At 35.8% G+C, this 19,253-nt stretch overlaps 1 protein-coding gene across 1 annotated transcript; it reads left to right on the top strand.

Annotated features, from left to right (window-relative positions):
• Positions 1 to 207: 207 nt before the first annotated feature.
• C5H5orf51 (chromosome 5 C5orf51 homolog) lies at positions 208 to 17,617 on the top strand. The gene is made up of 6 exons (XM_009208339.4): positions 208 to 456; positions 3,751 to 3,857; positions 5,757 to 5,903; positions 7,065 to 7,196; positions 8,088 to 8,202; positions 13,011 to 17,617. Exons 1-6 carry the CDS (start codon positions 243 to 245, stop codon positions 13,292 to 13,294), a joined length of 999 nt encoding a protein of 332 aa, XP_009206603.2. The 5' UTR covers positions 208 to 242; the 3' UTR covers positions 13,295 to 17,617.
• The last annotated feature ends 1,636 nt before the right edge of the window (positions 17,618 to 19,253 follow it).

Genomic DNA, 19,253 nt, shown 5'->3' on the forward strand with positions numbered 1-19,253 from the left:
GCCAGACGTCACCAAGCTGTCTTCCAGGAGGCAGGAGGAGAGAGCCGACTTTCCATTGGGTCAATCGAGGGGCACGGCTGGCTCCCTATTGGCTTACAGGAGGGGGCGAGAGAGAGGCGTGCCTCAACGTCACACCCGCCCCTAGTCTCCTTGCTGCTCAGGATTATGGGAGGGAAGGATAGTCCAGGAAAAATGACCCGGAACGACCTTTGCCGGCCTGGGCCAGCCCTCTTCCGGAGCTGATGTCTCCTCCCACCAACCAGGAGAGTTCCGCCCTACGCCCCGCCAGTGCTGGAGGATCAGGTGATTGCGGGCAACACGGTCACGTGGCTGGGGCGCGCCCGCCGATTGTGGCCATGGCGGCCGCATTCTGTAGTGTGGTGAGACGAGTGGAAGAACTCGGGGACCTGGCTCAGGCCCACATACAGCAACTTAGCGAAGCTGCCGGTGAAGATGGTGAGGGAGCGGAGGAGAGGGAGGCGGGCGGGGCAGACGGCGCTAAGGTACTGGCGCTCGATGGCTATGAGGGCTAGAGGCTGAGGCCTGTGTTCCTTTGGGTCCTAGGCCGCAAGTAGCCAACCGAGGTCTGTTGTTTCTGATCCTCGCTGCTCCATCGATTGCCCACTCCCCAGAACTCACATTGCCAAGACGTTGTCTTCGGAAACCGCATTTTTCAGAACTCATGGAAAATCTGTCCAGATCCGTGCTGGTGTAAACTGTCTCAGTAGCAATTGGGAAAAGGGCAGAATCTAAACAAAATACAGAAGTTTAAATAAATGGCTGAGGTGAATGATAACACTCAAATTGGTAATGGTCGTTTGCATCCTGTAAAGATAAAAAGGCAGGTATAACAGTTCCACTTTTTCATTGCTGCGTTGTAAATTTGCATCTTACGTTTTGGATTCTAAACAACATTCTGTAGAAGAGCTTTACATTGATGAGTAGACTATTCTGCCTATACATCATGCCAGTTCTCACAAGGGCTCTGCTAAGTATTGGCATAATTGTTTTGGAAAGGTGTAAGCTGTTAGGAAAAACTGGGCTAGGGTATTACCTCAACCTTCTGAATTTAAGTCCAATTCTCTTCATTAGGTCTCACCTGCCTTTAGGTTCTACATTATTCCTTTTCGAGTTTGAGCTATTACTACAGATAGTTTTTAAAATTCTTATGGACTCACTCATATCATTGGACTCATAGGAAAACAGTGGTGGAACATTTTCTTAAGCGATTGAATAGTTGGTGAATTTCTTATTAAATAGGGTCTATGATGAAATGCCTTAGTTTCAGTGAATATTTTTTGCCGGATTATCTTTTCTCAGGAGTGTTTTGTTTTGTTTTGGTTTTAGAGACAGAGTCTCATTCTGTCGCCCAGGCTGGAGCCCCTCTAGTAGTGGGACAACAGGTGCACACCATCACGCCTGGCTAACTTTGGTGTATTTTGTAGAAACCGGGTTCATCATGTTGCCCAGGTTGGTCCTGAACTCCTGGGCTCAAGCATTCCACCCGCCTTGGCTTCCCAAAGTGCTGGGATTACGGGTGTGAGCCACTGTGCCCGTCCAGGAGTGTGTTCTTTAAAGACCTACTACAGACCATCCTGAAGCGGACTTATATTTTGGTCTGTGGATTCACATGAATAATTCATGGGTAGTAGGAGCTATTAAGTTGAAAGTGTATCTAAGTTACCTGTAATTCCCAGATTCACTTGAACCAGTCCAAAGAGACCAAAGAGTGTTTTTTATTCACTTATCACTGAACCAAAAGCCATTCTCATTTCCCTTGGAAGAGTTCTTTAACCTGGAATGAATGAGAGCTGGAAATAAAAGTCATGTGCTATATATGGAATTCTTGTTTAGAGGCTTTATACTTCTGAAAATTTGCTAAAATAAAATGACAATGTTAGTGGTTCATATTATGAGCCATGGTCAGCATGGAAATCAGTTCAATCTTAAAAATATTACAAGATTTATGAACTGTAATTAAAACAAAATTTCATGTACTTGAATTGAATTTGACATTTTTCCATGCAACAAGAATAATATATATTCAAAATTTGTTCTTTAATGTAACGACTATGTATTTATATTAGGGTATAGGGGTTTGATAATTTCCATTGTCTTCTTCAAATTAGATGAGATACAGCCAGATACTATTTCATCTAATAATGCATTTTTTAATTTCTAGCCAATTTTTGTTAATTTATTTCTCATTGTACAAGCACAATCTGTTTACTCTATGGAAGTATGTCATGGGGGAGTTTTTCCAGAGATTATATAAGAATCAGTTTCATCTTTTGCTTTGCCAGTCATTACTTTGACTAAATAGTTCTAGTAAAACTACATTTTATGGGCTTTTCCAAAATGTGAGCTATGCCACCACCACACCCCTGCCACAGTAATTATGTCATCAGTTTATGTGACATACTCTTTCAGCAATGGTTTAATGAGTTCGATGCAAATCTTTACATTGAAAATAATGCTGCAAGTTAAAAAACATATCAACACTCTAAAGAAGCACCTAAGGAGTGTCATGTTCCATATAATTTCAGTTTATAGTAGGCTCTTTTTCTATGTTGTGTGGATGTCACTTCTGGGCTAATGAGAGGTGGGAAGACAGTGCTAAGAAGCAGATTTCAACTCAAGTGAAAGTGGATCTTACAGCAATCAAAATCCAATCTCAGGCTTTACCTGAGAAGACTTAAGGCAGCAGTCACATGATTGCCAACAGACATAACCTGATGGTGCTTTTGCTGCAACAATGAACAGCTTATCTATCTGTGTAACTCCTGAGGCTAGATCAGGTAGGCCTACACCATGTGCTACACTATCTGTTCATTGGCCTGTGAAGAAGAAAGGGATATATTTTAGAATATCAGAGTATGTTTCAGAAGGAAAGCACAGAGAGGCAAACTCAGGGAGTTTAGTGTCTTGATAGTGGGTGTATCTAAATGTGACTACATGAAGTGCTGCAGAAGGGTGGATAGTACCTTGGAGTGGACACATAAGAAAAAGTGAAATAATAGAAGCAACAAAGGGATTATGACATTAGAGAAAGGGAAAAAAAATGAGGAGATGGTGAAGGTGGAGGGAGGGTGAGTTGTGATTAGAAGACTTGTTAGAAGTGTTTAGTTCCTTCCAAGTTTTGAGAAAATGAGGTAATTTGTTTCTAAGTTTTTAAAGGAATTAAATACATAGATGTATTATATAATTTTAATCGTAGTAGATATAAACAATTATAAAATTATAATTGCTCATAATGCTGGCATTTTATAAGGAATGCGATTTTGTCAATCATGGTTTTTTGCATAACATTTGCAACTACATTTATGAAATTGTAAGTTTTCAGTGGAAGACCTTTCTGTAGATTTATGTATATTATTTGTATATTCCAGTAAGTTTTAAATTTAACTATTTTGAGTGCATTATCATCATAAAAGAAGCATAATGAGAATACAGACTGCATTTGAGAAATGGCAAGATTGACTCTAGAAAGTTTTCAGTATTTTGCTTTCTAGAATAAATTTTCATAATAAATTTACTTAATTAGGATTAGGCATTATGAGATATTTCATGTTTTAGATATTATGAGCCATGGTCAGCATAGATATTATTACTATAATGCTGTTTCTGCATATGCCATAATATTATTTCATCTTGTCATTTCATCATTTCATCTTCATACATAATTTGTTTTTTGTTTAAATAACCCTCTGAAACTATGTGATGTAATTCTCATGTTTTTATTTCTTATAGATCACTTTTTAATTCGGGCCTCTGCAGCATTAGAAAAATTGAAACTCCTATGTGGAGAAGAGAAAGAATGTTCAAATCCATCAAATCTTCTAGAACTTTACACACAGGTACTGAAAGCGATGTGGACTCTGGCATTTTATGAGGGCAGGTTGTTTATTTAGATGATTGACTCCAATTTTACGTAAAATGAAATCAGTTTATTCCATATTTCAAGTGTTTAATTTTGTTCAAAAAACTATGAATAAAACACAAAAACTTGAAACTTCGAGGCAGTATGAAAAGAAGTAAGATTGATTAGATGTGTTAATTAGAAAAGTCAGGAAAAAAATCTTACAGATAATAGAATTGTTTTCCTTTAGAGATAATTGAACAGGACACTAGTGTGTGCAATGTCCAATCTCTTGAAAGTTTCAGAGGGAGCAGGGGGGGATATAAGGGCCCTGACTTTTTTTTTTCCCCCTGAAATTTACCTTCCCTAGGTTTCTCAATATTATTCTCCCTGCTAGTGTCATGCATATCTATGCAATTTTTCTGTTCACCCACTTGTTTTTTAACTTTCCTTTCCAAATCAGGCTGCTATGTGGACAATGCCTTTTTTTCTTGGTTTTCTGAAATGCTGCTGAGGCATGCTAACATCAAGAAATGTAATTTTATTACAGTAACTAACATTTATATAGCACTTTGTAGTTGATAGAGTGTTTTCATATGCCCTTTTTGGATTGCTAAGGGATAATAAAACTGAAGTGGTTACAGAAAGTACAGTAAACTTAGGCTTCCCAAGTGCCCATTTATAGCATTTAAATGCCTCGTGCTGTTCTTCCTGTTAGGAAGTTTCTAAAGATAGCTTCTGCCTTCAAACACCATGGCTGAGTAAGCCTAACAGCTACTCACAAACCACAGAGAACTGTTTAAGTTTGGCAGGTATTTTGCTTGGCTTTCTTTCCTTTCAGAAAACTCTGTGCTTGTCTGCATATGTTGTATGTCATCTCATTTTTTTCAAATGAGAGTGTTCCAAACATTTAACTTAGTTACTAGAATAAGGCAAAAGACCTAGACATACAGATTTCAATTTTCCAAATCCTCTTAAAACCTATTTATGGTTCTGAATCAACAGATCACCTTTCACATGATGATGAAATCATATATGATGATCTCTCCTTACTGGCTTAGGCCTTTCACACAATAACACTTACTGCTCCTGTTCACAGAAAGTAAAAGCACTAACTGGGTGCTAGGTAACATTTCTAGTACTTTACATATGTTAATTAATTTTATACTCCAACAAGGAACTTTGAAAAGTATTTTAGTCCAATTTATCATTTAGTCAATTAAGAAGCTGAAGCTCAAAAAAGATAAAACTGACTTGTCTTTGGTTAGTTAAGTGATTAGTGGTAGAACTGACACTAGAACCCAGTTTCCGTAGTCTTAGTTCAATAGATTGAAAAAGGAAAAAGGATTGAGGAGTTTTATATGCTTTAACAGCATCTCTAATATTTAGGAATACTGGGGGCTTAGTGTTTGAGTTGCATATGTTGATGGTATGTTTACTCTATTGGGTAGCAGGATACATATGCCCCTAATACTGGCTCTGTATTTGGGAAAACAAATAAATCCTTTGAAGGTTCAAAACTGGAAGTAGTGACCTTAACTTGATACAGCAGGCATTTAGGAAAATTTCAGGGATTATATAAATAGCAGAATATAATAATTACGTTTTTCATAATTCTATATAATTAAATTCTGTAAATTAAAGTTCTATTTTTTTTGAGAGAAAGAAAGATTATCATTAATTCAGTACTTTAGTAAAATACCTATGAAGTTTTCTTTAAAATCTTTCTCAAATTATATTTACATCTAGACATTTTGCCTACTTCTCAAATTTACATATTGAGCTAGAAGATTTAAATGTGTAATAAAGCACCTATATGTGCAAGGTGAAACTGTAAGAATTGTTGTTTTTCAATTTTAAATCATTGATGAATGCCTTTTTTTTTTTTTTTTTTAAGGCTATTTTGGACATGACATATTTTGAGGAGAACAAGCTAGTAGATGAAGATTTTCCTGAAGACTCTTCTTCACAGAAAGTAAAAGAGCTGATCAGTTTTCTTTCAGAACCAGAAATTTTAGTCAAGGAAAATAATATGCATCCAAAAGTAAGTTTGACGTTCCTGTTAATTATGATGGAATATTGCTGGTACTGTCCTGCTCTTTGGAGTCTATATTTTTTTTCTTCTTCATTGTATCTTTGTTTCTTAAATTAAGATTGGAAGAGGGAGATAAAAGAGCTTAATGCTTCAGACCAATGTTGCAACAAAAGTATCATATTTTACTAAATGTATTTCAGAATATTTGCATAATAGAATTGTAATAGCAGTGCCTACTCATTTTTTTTAACATAGATATTCCCATATCCACCCCGTTTACTTTTGCAGATGCTGTTTTCTTGAAGGTCACTATTAATCTAATTACCACATCTGTTGTCCTTATAGTCCTTAGTCTCTCGAACATTTGCTCCCCTTCTTAACATTGATCACCCCCTCCCACTGAGACCCTACCTGCTCCTTTTCCACTTCTTCATGTCTGAAATGTCTTCTCTTGCTAGCAACTGTCTTGCTTTCCATTCTAGAAGCACAGGTACTAGCCAAGGATGTCTCCTTCATCACTGATAGTCTCTATTCTGTCTTTACTTGACAACCTGTTCACAGGCTTTGTACTGTCATCTCTATTTGAATAATCCTATTATTTTTTATCTCTAGTCCTGGATACTCTTTCAAGCAAATAATTTCTCATCTTTAACTGCCTGCTGACTATCTACCTAGATATTTTTTTTTCTCTGTTTATATATCAGGGGAGGCTGTGGAAACATTATCCCCAAATTTAAATGACAAACCGCTTTAAAAATTTTGATTTATTAGAATTATTTTTGGGTGTAAATTTTCATTATTTTATTCGAGTGATAGTAGAAATAGATATGATCTCACTTCAAGTAATGTATTTGTGAAAAGTTACCTTTTTAATGAAATGATGACTGCTTATGTTGCAAACCTGTTAGGATAATTTGCTAGTAAAAATGTTTTTTAAATTATTTTGTAAAACTACTTGTAAATTGACGTAGTTATTTTAATTTTCATGTATTAATAGGCTTGCATATTTATAATTGATTGAAACTAAGGCTTCCCTGTGTAAGTAGCTAAACAAAGGGCACATTTTGTGATGTGAGAATGTTTTCAATTGCTGAGTTTTTGAAATTTAACTTCAACTTTTACAGACATCCAGTTTCCCTTTTTAGCTATGTCTTTTTGTGTGTGTTTCAGCACTGCAATTTGCTTGGGGATGAGCTACTGGAATGTCTGTCTTGGAGACGAGGAGCCCTGCTGTATATGTATTGTCATTCTCTTACCAAAAGAAGAGAATGGCTCTTAAGAAAATCCAGTTTGCTTAAAAAGGTAAGAAGACATTCCCTACACATTTTTCATTGTTGACTTTTATAGGTTTCAAAAAGCTGTCTATGTTGTACTACTAAGAGTAGTGGATCAAAGGGTCTTTGGTTTGTATTCTATATCTTTTATTTACTAGCTGGGTAATCATAAATAAATTGGGCTTGTTGTGAAGACTAAATCAGATAACATGTGAAAGCAGTTTGTAATCTGTGAAGTTCTTTTTTTTAAGGATTTGTATTATTTTAAATATAAGATAAACTATATTAATTTCTAAACTTTTAAACATATTTTGTCTTGAAAGAAACACTTGTGAGCCTGTCAGCAGATCACTTCTAAGGAACTCACATGACCCTGCTTCTAGAAAATTGTGGCCCTCTGATTCACTTGACCATTATGACTGAATCATTAAATCCAAAATATGAGTCTTGGTATTGTATCACTAAGGATTCTAACTTGGGTTAAATGTACACATAATTTAGGTGGGCTTGGAAATGGGAGGCCACACTTGCAGATATAAAAGTTTGATCATAATATTTCTAAATTATAAGTACATACGTGCTTTTAATACATTGTTGTTGAGCACATCTTTATTGTCTTTATTCTTTTCTTCCTCTGATAACATCTTTAACATATATATTACTGAAATGTGTTTCTGGTTAATGCATTCTTTTTTTTTTTAAGTACTCTTTCTTACTACTAGAGCATTTCAAGGGGTATATTTATATTAGCAGAGTCTTGGGATAGTGGGTCTTTATACCATTGAAATAGAATAGCTGTAAGCTATGTCTATATATTAACCAATTTTCTCTCGAGTGAAGAATGGAAAATATTAATATTTGAAGTTTATATATTTCTGCAGATAATACTTTCAATTCTTTGGCTCTGACTTTTATTTAGTACCTTCTTGATGGAATCAGTTACTTGCTACAGATGCTAAATTATCGATGTCCTATCCAGTTAAATGAAGGAGTTTCTTTCCAAGACCTAGACACAGCTAAATTACTGAGTGCAGGTAATGTGATCTCTCATTAAATTTTCTAAGTGATTTAAAGCTTCTTAAGATTTTAGGAAGTTTATTAGATTTCACTTTGATTTAAATAAATGTCAAGGTAGATTATAGACAAAAAAGTAATAAGTCATAAAAAGGCTTATACAAAATTCAAAGATAAAATCTTTTGATGTGATACAGAAAAATATTTCTAATCCCTTGTGTTAAATAATTTTGGAAGTTATATATTGTGTTCCTTCTGCTCATTTTGCATCCTCACACAGCCGTGTAATTAGTTTGTTTTCACACTGTTATAAAGATACTACCTGAGACTGGGTAATTTATAAACAAAAGAGGTTTAATTGACTTTCAGTTCCACTTGGCTGGGAAGGTGTCAGGAAACTTACAATCATGGTGGAAGGAGAAGCAGGCACGTCTTAAATGGCGGCAGGTGAGACAGAGCATGTGTGAGTGCAAGAAAAACTATTATTTATAAAACCATCAGATCTCATGAGAATTCACTCACTATCATGAGAACAGCATGAGGGAAACCACGTGAATGATCCAGTCCCCTCCCACGAGCTTCCTCCCTCAACACCTGGGGATTATAATTCAAGATGAGATTTGGGTGGGGACACAAAGCTAAACCATGTCAAGCCTCAGTCAGCATTTTATCAGAACTAGATTTGGCTACTTGTAACTAACTGGAAGTAACTTTTAAACAAGGTAGATATTTAGTGATCTTTCACACAGGAAAGGTCCAGAGCTGGTACAGTGGCTCCATCTCATCATGTTCTTACCTTTTTCCTCCATTCATCTTTAAAACAAGACTCTCTCTTCATGGGGAGGCACTTTATTTAGAATATAATACTTTCCAGACTGTGCAGCATGCATCTCGGTTTAGGACATTGCTTTTATTCTCAGTATCCCAAGATGTTCCTGGAGCTCCTTCAGTCTCACCTGTGTTTCAGGCTACAGGCATAGCAAAAGGGAATTTCAGCCAAGTCTGTTCCGTTAGACCGTCCTTCTCAGAAGTTTCTTACAACCTCCATTTCACTGGCCAGAATTTAATCAGATGACTTTACTTAGCTGTAAGGAAACCTGCAAAGTATAGTCCTTAACCTGATACATTGCCATCCCAAATAAAATTAAGGTTGTTTACTAAGAAAGGGGTATTGGGGAGAATGAATACTGGTTGGCAACTATACATTTCTGCCACAAGCATCTGTGTACTTGAAAATTCAAGGAACTGAATATAGAGCATCATCTGGGTTTTAGACTTATGTGTGGGAAGAGAAGAACCATTTACTTTTACCATCTCCTTATAAATGGAAGAACTGAGGTCCAGGTAAACCCAGATGAATTGGTCAAGGTCAAATAGCTGCAAGTAACATTAGATCACATGTGTAAAATTTTTTACTTCATCTGAAGTTTTGATGGGAAAAAAATGAAATATGAAGAATAATTAGAATACCTCTTTGGAAATATTCTAGTATTTTAAGTATGTTTTAATTCTTTCTGTTTCTTTGTTAGCCTCTTCAGGATTGTTCTATTTGAAAGCATTTTATAGGAAAAAAAAAGGTGATTTAAGTGACATGATGTCCAAAAATTATTACTTTCTGCTCATTTAGACAAATATTTCATTCTAAAACAACTTATTGTGAATACAAAAAGCTCCCTCAGTGGGCATGACATTTTGACAAACATGGGGTATTTGATGTATTTATGGCAAGTATATACTAGTTATTAGTTATTTCAGATAACTAGGAACCAATTAGAGGCATTGAAAATGCCTTGTTAAAAATTTCTATTTTCACACATAGACTGATTAAATTGAATTCTTAATGTGGGACACTTTAAAAGAAAAAGGTGGGGGTAGGCACTAAAGCTCATTTAGAACTAAAGGGAGTGGCACAAATCACCTGCTTTCCTAATTCTCCCATTTCTAGTTATAAAGTAAGACACTCTCATAGCCTGGAATTTTTTCTTCAGGGAGCAGGTAATATTGGTGGCATCTCTTTGTCATACTTTGAATTTACTAGCTCCTAGTTTCAGTTGCTTCTTCAACAAGGGAATTAAAAGGGTCAGATAGGGTAGCATTTTCCAGACAAAAAGAAACAGTATAGGCACCACAGCAGTTTTGCTACATACTGTCCTAAGTCCTCTTATGGTGCTGGCTTTTTGTTCTCATCTAAACAAGTTTGCGCTTGAACCCGGGAGATGGAGGTTGCAGTGAACTGAGATCTCGCCACTGCATTCCAGCTTGGGGGATAGAGTGAGACTCCGTCTCAAAAAACAAAAACAAAAACAAAACAAAAAAATGTAAGTTTGCCTCCTTTAGGAGGCCAAGGCAGGATGATCACTAGAGAAAAGCCAGGAGTTCAAGACATAGTGAGACATCATCCATCATCTCTACAAAAACTAAAAAAAAAAAAAAATTATCCAGGCGTGGTGGCGCATGACTGTAGTTCCAGCTACATGGCAGGCTGAGGTGGGAGAATCAGTTGAGCCCAGGAGTTTGAGGCTGCAGTGAGCCCTGATCGCACAGCTGCACTCTAGCCTGGGTAACAGAGTGAGACCTGATCTGAGAAAAAAGAAAAAAAGGTTGCTTTGCCCAAATGTATCTATCTGAACATGATTAGATTAGAAGCCAGGAAACCTACCTTTCATAGGCTGAATTACTCCTAAGTCCCTTTTGGAGAGGCTCAAATTATTTTTTGTTAGTCGATATAAAATACAATTCTGAATAATTCTTAATATTTAGGGAGAAAAGTTCTATATGAGACATCAAATTTTCTGTGGCTAGATCTTGGTGATAATTTACCTAATTTTAGATAAAACTCAAAACTGTGTATGGTTTTTGTTACTTTTTCTAAGGTAAGATAATCATATTATTGTTTAGACATTATCTGTATATCATTAAATTTTATGCAGTAAGCCCTTGTGACTCACCTCTGAGCCTCATTGTTCTGTGAAGTGGGGCCAGAGAATTTTAATCTTTGGACATGGCCTTATCAGATGAAAGTGTTATAAAAATTCCCTTGTCAGAATAAACCTGGAATCACATGGGGGTAAATAAAAAAAACTGTCCAACTTTTATACCCTTTGTTTACACCCTTAATACAACTGAGGACCCTCCCTCCCCTACAAATCAGAGCTGGTATCACAAAAGGTTGTATGAGTGGGAGGGAGGTGATGAAGAGAGGTTGGGTTAATGGGTACAAACATACAGTTAGAAAGAAGGAATAAGTTCTGAAGGCAAAAGTTTGAGAACCACTATTTATTGTATAGCCATTTGTATTAGTCCAGTTTCACGTCGCTGATAAAGACATACCCAAGACTGGGAAGAAAAAAATAGGTTTAATGGACTCATAGTTCCACGTTGCTGGGAGGCCTCATAATCATGGGGGAAAGCAAAAGGCACTTCTTACATGGCGGTGACAAGAGAAAAGGAGAGAGAAATGAAAGCGGAAACCCCTTATAAAACTATTAGATCTCTTGAGACTTATTCACTACCACAAGAACAGTATGGGGGAAACCACCCCCGTGATTCAGTTATCTCCCACTGGGTCCCTCCCACAGCACATGGGAATTATGAGGGTACAATTCAAGATGAGATTTGGATGGGGACACAGAGCCAAACCATATCACCATTCATTCAGCTATTCTGCTGAGCCTGTTGTTTCTCTTGCTACTATTTATAAGCAGAAATTGAGGTGAAGTGAAGGTGAATACTGCAGGAACAAATTTTGATACTTTAAAAAACTTGCAATAGATTCAAAACAGAAACTACCACCGTTCTGAAAGTTGAATTTTTCATATCCAGTGCCATCATAGTCACTTTTGTTGTATCATATTAGGTGAACAACAGACATGATGCTCATTTATTTGAAGTAATCTTTTTTAATCACAGAAGCACATTAGAATACGTCATTTATTTTTTTCTTTAATGGCTTTTAAGAAGTTACATTTTTATTTCATATGTTCTTTAGGAAAATTCCATGAATTAAGTAGGGGATGCAAACTCCTTATTTTTCAGATTTAAAACCTGAGATTCAAAGAGCTTTGGTGACTTGCCCAAAGACACAAAGCCAGTAATTTATACCCAGATCTTTTTCATTCTAGGTTTATTTGTCTTTCTGCCAAATTAATACACTTTATGTACCATAAATGTTTAATTATATAATTGCCTACTGGAAAAACTACCCATAAGAAGAAAGAGTTCAACTTTTGATGAAAATTCTGCAGCATATTCTCTTTTTTTCTGGTAATACAAAGCATCTTGGAAATAACACCTTTAATAATTGTATGGACTCTCAGGCATGATTATGCATGATAATTTCTTAGACTTTTAGAGAAATATAGGATGTCTAGGATACCTGACTTTAGCTATATGAATCATCCTAGAGCATACCCCAAAATAAAGGGTGTGTCCATGGGTGGAATTCAGGGAGTTTATAAGTACTCTGAAATTGACTGCAGAATTTGGGGTGTATATTCTGGGAGAAGTTCTGTTCCTTAAATTAGATTCTTGGAGAAGTTCTAGAGTGGACCCCAAAAAGGTCAAAATCACTTACCTAAATGATTCTCTAAAAAAAATCCTCTGGTACTCTGTTTTTCTTTTTGTAATGGGCCTCCTTTATCAGTAAAATAGATATAAACATGCTTATTAAATGAAGATTGTATTAGTCATATTTTGCTTTTGTGTTACTGTTAAAGTGAGAATAGAAAATGCTTAATAACAAAAGGAACTTTAATTCAAGTTTAGTTAATAACTAGGGTTTCTTTTTAAGCTTTTAATTCTAATCTGTCAACCTAAATGACTTTCCCAGGAATATTTAGTGACATTCATCTGCTGGCTATGATGTACAGTGGAGAAATGTGTTACTGGGGATCGAAGTATTGTGCTGATCAGCAACCAGAAAATCATGAAGTAGATACTAGTGTTTCTGGAGCAGGCTGCACTACACACAAGGAACCCTTGGATTTCCGAGAAGTAGGAGAAAAGATCTTGAAAAAGTATGTATCTGTGTGTGAAGGACCCCTGAAAGAACAAGAATGGAATACAACGAATGCAAAACAAATTTTAAACTTCTTTCATCATCGCTGTAACTAGAAAGTTCATCTAGTCCTTTTCAAATAGAAAAACAACAAAACCCATGAAATGGAAAAGAGAGTTCCAAAAAAGAAGACATGTTGATACTGAATATGAGAACATTACACTGCATAAAGATATCCAACTTTGGTATCCTTTAAACACCATCACCATCTTTTTCATTATATATTCTTAAACCTATGAAGGGATGATTCTTTAATTTCTAAAGTGTTTTTCAAACTCACCTTAAAATACAGATGTTATGTCACTAATAATGAGTAGTAACCCAATTTAGCTTTACAAAGATTTTTTCTGTTACTTTAGATTTTTTTTATTGTGGTATATGTAACACAAGTTTACCATTTTTATCATCTTTAGATTATTTTGTATAATCTCCCTACCTTGAAATTTGCCATGAATCAGAAATTAAAGTCAAGTTATCTCACTACTTTGAATACATACTATGGATATAAATGTAGGCAAAATGAAAGATTATTACTAATATTCAGATTCCATTTTCAGTAAGGTAAATAATGAAAGATCTCACAAAGGAATCATTGTGTTTAATTATTTTGCCATGTATTACTAATTGTATTTAAAATTTCTACTTCCTTTAGGCATTTTATAAAAATTTAAAAATTATTTTTCTATTTTGTTTAAAAGAAAATGCATGGCTTTTCAAGTGAGTAATGAAGATAAAAATCAAGTTAGGTTAGTCTACCATTAGTTCATATGCTTTTATAGCACATCTTTTCATACCGTATTGAAATTTTAATGTTTTCTACCTTTAATAATAGGGGTGAGTGTTAAAGGCCAGAGAGCCTAACTTGATATCTTGCTCATGGTCTTTCTGTCTACCTCAACTCCTGTTGTCATCTTTGGATGATCTTTCTGATACCTTGCTGATATCTTGGACTTCTGCCCAGTGACTTTATCACATTCCAGCAGCTTACTCCCGTGCCACACTTTGAATGTCACCATCTTGAATTTCTCTTTCTGGTAAAATTTCAGTAACTGATAACTGCCCTCTTTTCAGTTTTTTCACTTCCTTATTTTATTGACTTTTCTCTCCTTTATGTTCGTTCCACATTCTTCAGTTCCTTCTTACCCCCATTTCTTGACTGTTCTCCTTCCTCCGAAACTATCAGCCCCTTTCAGGCTTTCTTCCCTATCTACCCTCAGCTTTATGGGACACTATATGAACTGATCTCACCAGTTATTCTTCTTCCTCTGGTCTTTTAGTCTAATCCTTCAGCAAGCCCCCAACCTCAGATTAATCCTATTTATTATCTACCTTTTCTGGGATGCTGAGTTCTTTGTGAAGGGTAGTCCTTCAAAGTAAAATCACTACAAGTATCTCGCTTCAGCCTTAGAAAAGCCCTCAATGTAAACCTTATGTTTGTTACTAGGGTGGCCTCTCTCCCATTTCCCGCTGTGGCTGAGCCAAACTTCATTACTTTCCTTAGGCCCTCTGCCCCTCCCCTAGCATATGACTCTTCCTCCTATTGAACAGAAAATTGGGACTATGAAGAGTTCAACTTGTATTTTCCAACTTCACTCATATTCCCCTGTTTTAGAGGAAAAGAGGTTGCCTGTTTCCTATCAAAGGCTACTCTGTGCTACAGCTTGGTTTCATCTCTGCTGGCTCCCTCATTTCCCCACAAAGTGTTGTCTCACTTTCTGCCTACCTTTTAGGTATTGATCTTCACTAGATTTTCTCTCTCTCTCTTTTTTTACTTTACATATTTTATACAATGTCATTCATAACTATGGCTTCTTTTACCACCTGTAATATCAGACTGAGTCTCAAACATGTAACTTGTATCCTGTCTTCTCTCTTGCTCTCTAAACCTTGTTTCAAATTACCCATCAAATGTCTTCATTAGACATCCCACAGTAATTTTAAACTCAGTGTGTCCAAACATTAAGTCCTCATCTTTTATGTAAAATCCTTTCTGCTTTCTAAGTTTTCTCTTTTTGGGATTTTCCACAGATCAGGGCAACACAGAATGGCTACCTTCCCAGCCATGTCTCTGTAGTCATCCTGTGTAATCATGTTCTAGTCCAGTGTTGCTCAAACAGTTAAAATCCAGGGTGCTTTTGGTAAACATACAAATTCTGATATAGAGCCTTTGTGGCAAAGGGAATCTCAATTCCTGCCCCCAGCCCCCTTGCTTATCCTTACACAGCTAAGATTTTTATTTAACTTAACATTTTAGCAAGTTTTATTATGAAAATACCTTTGTGCTTTCTAAGTATAAAGATTTAAATTATTTTTAATATGGTTTTTAGAACCACAGACTATCCCTCTTTTTAGAGCATCCTGATCAATTGCAAGTACTTCCAGTGCTTCCCCAAATGTGCTTTGTGTTTTCAACCTCAGTAGCCTTGCACACATCATTACTTCTACATCCTTCTTTGTGATCAAGTGAATACCTACCTACCTCTTAGGATTCAGCTTCAGTGATTCTGTTTTCATAGGCTTTTTAAAGCCCTTTTCAGTCAAATTAGATGCTCCTTTGTTCTTGTCCTTTACTCTTCCCCTCCAGTGTTATCACACTGATCACACTGCTTTGTAATTATTTTCTTTATTGTTGGTAAGCTCCATATTTTAAAAATTTACCTGTGTACATAGTGCTTAATGCATGGTAGGCCCTTAGTAATGTTTTTGAATTAATGAGGCATGATTCTAAATGCCAAAGTTGGCACAAAAGGGTTGTTGCTATTGGATTCCAAACTGCCATGCCCTCTATACCAGTGGCTGACAGGGCATATAGGGATATATGTCATCCTGAGAGGAGTAAAGTATTTAGATTCTGAACCTGAGGAAAGAGAACTTTCTCTTAAGAAGTTGGAAACTTCCGTTTTACCTTCATGTCCCTTGTAGACCATTTTGTCTAACTGGTTGGTACAATTATGAGGGTAGTACTGGGTGCTTTTTATACAACTTTCCATCCCCCACACAGTTGGAGAATAATTTGTAGACCATAGCAGTTAAAATGCTTTTTACTCTGGCATATTATAAAATAATGAACACATTTTCTATATATGTTAAAGCCTGCTAAATCATTCACTTAGAATGAAGTAACCGCAAGGTACCAAATACCCCACATAAGGAAAGTACTACACTAAATTCACTCAACTATTGTATGCCTACCATATGCCAGATTTTATCCTAGACACTGAGAATATAGCTTTTTAAAACCCCCTGCTGTTTCAGAGCTTGTATTCTAGTGGAGGAAGTTAGACAAAACATTTTAAGAAATAAATGTATAGAGAGTGTCAAGTGATGAGTACCATCAAGAAGAAAAATGAGGGTAAGGGGCTAGTGTGATAGGGAGAGGGGTGGGATGCTATCATATTTAGGGGTGGTTGGGAACTGTCTACCACTTCAGCATTCGTGTCTTCAAATTTCCCTCCTTTGGTTATATACCTTGCATATTCAGCACATTCATATAGAAGTTCTGATACTGAATTAAGGAATGGGTCACTACTTAAGACTTTATCATTTCAGCTACACATAAAAGGTTTCTCTCCACTGTGGATTTTGCTAATCGTTGAGTGAAATCTGAAGGCCTTGTTGCGTTTTTTTACACTTGGGGTTTCTCTTCAGTTTGAATTCTCTCGTGGTTACCAAAACTCTGTTAAAGGACTTTTCACAGTCCTTAAATTGGTATGGCTGTTTCCCAATATGAATTTTTTTTGTGTTAACTGGACTTTCAGACTTTAGTTAAAGACCTGTGTGTTCTGCTGCATTTATAGGGTTTTGGGCTGCTGAGAATAATTGATGCTCATTAAGGTGCAAATCATGACTAAAGACTTTCTTTCTTCTTTTTCATATAGTAGAGTGAGGCGAGGGTCATGGCTGAAACTCCACAATAACATTACATTCCTAGCTTTACAGTCTTGCTGTGAATTCTCTGGTATTCATTAAAGTGTGAGCTGTGTTAAAAGGCATTCTTAGATTCATTTTAACGGCATTTTAAAAAACTCACAGTTGGGTTAACATGCTGGTTTTAGATTGCTTGTCTCTTCTCTTTCTATCCTACAGGGTTCCTTTTCTAGCTTAAATAAGGGTACTCCATCTGCCATAGAATCCAGGAATCTGTAGTTTTTTAGTTTCACTTCCCTGTATTCTTTTTTTTTTTTAATTTTTTAACAATGAGATGATACCATGTTACAGCAGTATTACATTAAGATACATTTAATATAGCCACAATTAAAGTATGCATTGTGTATTTATGCTGGTGTTCTTTCATGTTTTTTATTTCTTCTAGTGAAAATTTCCAAGTAAACTGTTTTTGAGCATATACATTTAAAAAAAAATAAAACCATACACCCCTACTTGTTGCTTGTTTTCTTTTATATTTGGCTGTTGCATCAGAATTAAAACTTTCATCATCTCAGTTTACTATTTTAACTTCTGAATGTTATTTCTTCTGGTCCTAATAACTTTTAAAGATGGGGTAATATAGTGGTTAGGATTCTGAGCTCTGGAGCCAGAAAGCCTGAGTTTAATTTTAGCCCTGCCATTTATAATACTAGCTGTGTGACTCTCTCTCTAAGTTATTTAATCTTCCTGTGCCGCCTTATTTTTAACGCAGTAGTAGTACCTACCTCAAGGATATCGAAGATAAATAAGTTAATGTTCAGAGTGCTTTAGTTCAGTGCCTAGTACATAAGAGCACAAGAGAATTAGCTATTACTACACTGTTTCCCTTAATGTCTAGTTCTGTATATAGGCATACCTCATTTAGCATGCTGACTCATTAGCCAGACAATTGAATGACAAACTTGTTGGCCAGGAAAGCACTGCCTTTTCCTTGGTTCAAGTCATGCCGGCCTTTCTAGGTGGGAAGCAGATTTCAGAAAAGAAATCAGGACTTGGATAGGCATCTCAAATGTTTTTTGTGGATATGACTGGAAGAAAACATCCAATTAATTTTCAAAACATTTTCAGCCCTCCCTCAAAATATATATAAAATCCACTGTATTCAGATGTACTAGTCATCTAAATATGTTATACATACCCTATTTAAAACTGAATTTTTCAATCAGCCTGATTGCCTTGACTTCTGATACCTTTTGGTCTAATTCTTAACTCACAGGTCAGAGGCATTCAATGAAATATTGGTTATTTAAATTTAAATACCATACTTAAAAATAGATTATTCTAAATCCTAATATAGCCACATGATTGAGTAGTATGTAGCTGTAAAAATCCATGAGGTATATTTCTGTATAACTCTGCAGAGTGGTCTTATTAAGTAAAAAACAAAATGGAGAAGGTAAATATATAATCATATTTAAGAAAGGGGATATAAAACTGTGTGTGTGTGTGTGTGTGGTTTAAAAAAAGAAACAATGGAAAGATAACCAAAACTTTAAAAAGTGGTTACTTATGGTGCTTATGGTGGAGGCAGGAGGAGAGAAACCAGATGGAAAGAACCAGGATGGAAGCTAGATTTCTCTGAATATATCTTGAATTTTCAACATTTGACTTTGGTACATATGTTATTCTAAAAGGAGGTTTAAGTAAAGTTAAGGAAAGCCCTATAAGTCCAAAGCAAAATGAAACAGATGACCTGCATTGCATATCAAGTTGATGGCTTGAATACACAGGTATGTTTCAATTATCTTTAAAGCATAGTAATTTGTGTGTCCATTCTTAATGGGGTATATCCAAGGGCAAAAAGAAATCTGAAAAAATCTTAAACTCTTCAGTAATTAAATTGTTAGTCATAACTATGTTAATATAATTAGAAATGAGGATTTTTAGTGTATGAGAAAAGAGACACACATACAAAATCAAAGAGTAAAAAACATCTATAATCCTAAATTTGAATGGGAAATAACACGAAGTTATGTTTTTTCTATATAAAAGACAGTAGGCCTGGAAACCATGTTCAAATACCGTTCCCATCAAAATAAGCCAGGGTTTTCTGGAAATATAGCTAACTCTGGCTTGAGCAGGACAATC

The sequence above is a fragment of the Papio anubis genome, chromosome 5 (genome assembly GCF_008728515.1).
Source record: "Papio anubis isolate 15944 chromosome 5, Panubis1.0, whole genome shotgun sequence".
NCBI classification, from domain to species: Eukaryota; Metazoa; Chordata; class Mammalia; order Primates; family Cercopithecidae; genus Papio; species Papio anubis.

Bases quoted from the DNA above. Each gene is read 5' to 3' on its own strand.
- C5H5orf51 (XM_009208339.4), top strand. From the start codon at position 243: ATGTCTCCTCCCACCAACCAGGAGAGTTCCGCCCTACGCCCCGCCAGT. The intron at 5,904-7,064 runs GTAAGTTTGACG...TGTGTGTTTCAG, and splicing joins AAAATAATATGCATCCAAAA to CACTGCAATTTGCTTGGGGA. The intron at 8,203-13,010 runs GTAATGTGATCT...TGACTTTCCCAG, and splicing joins AGCTAAATTACTGAGTGCAG to GAATATTTAGTGACATTCAT.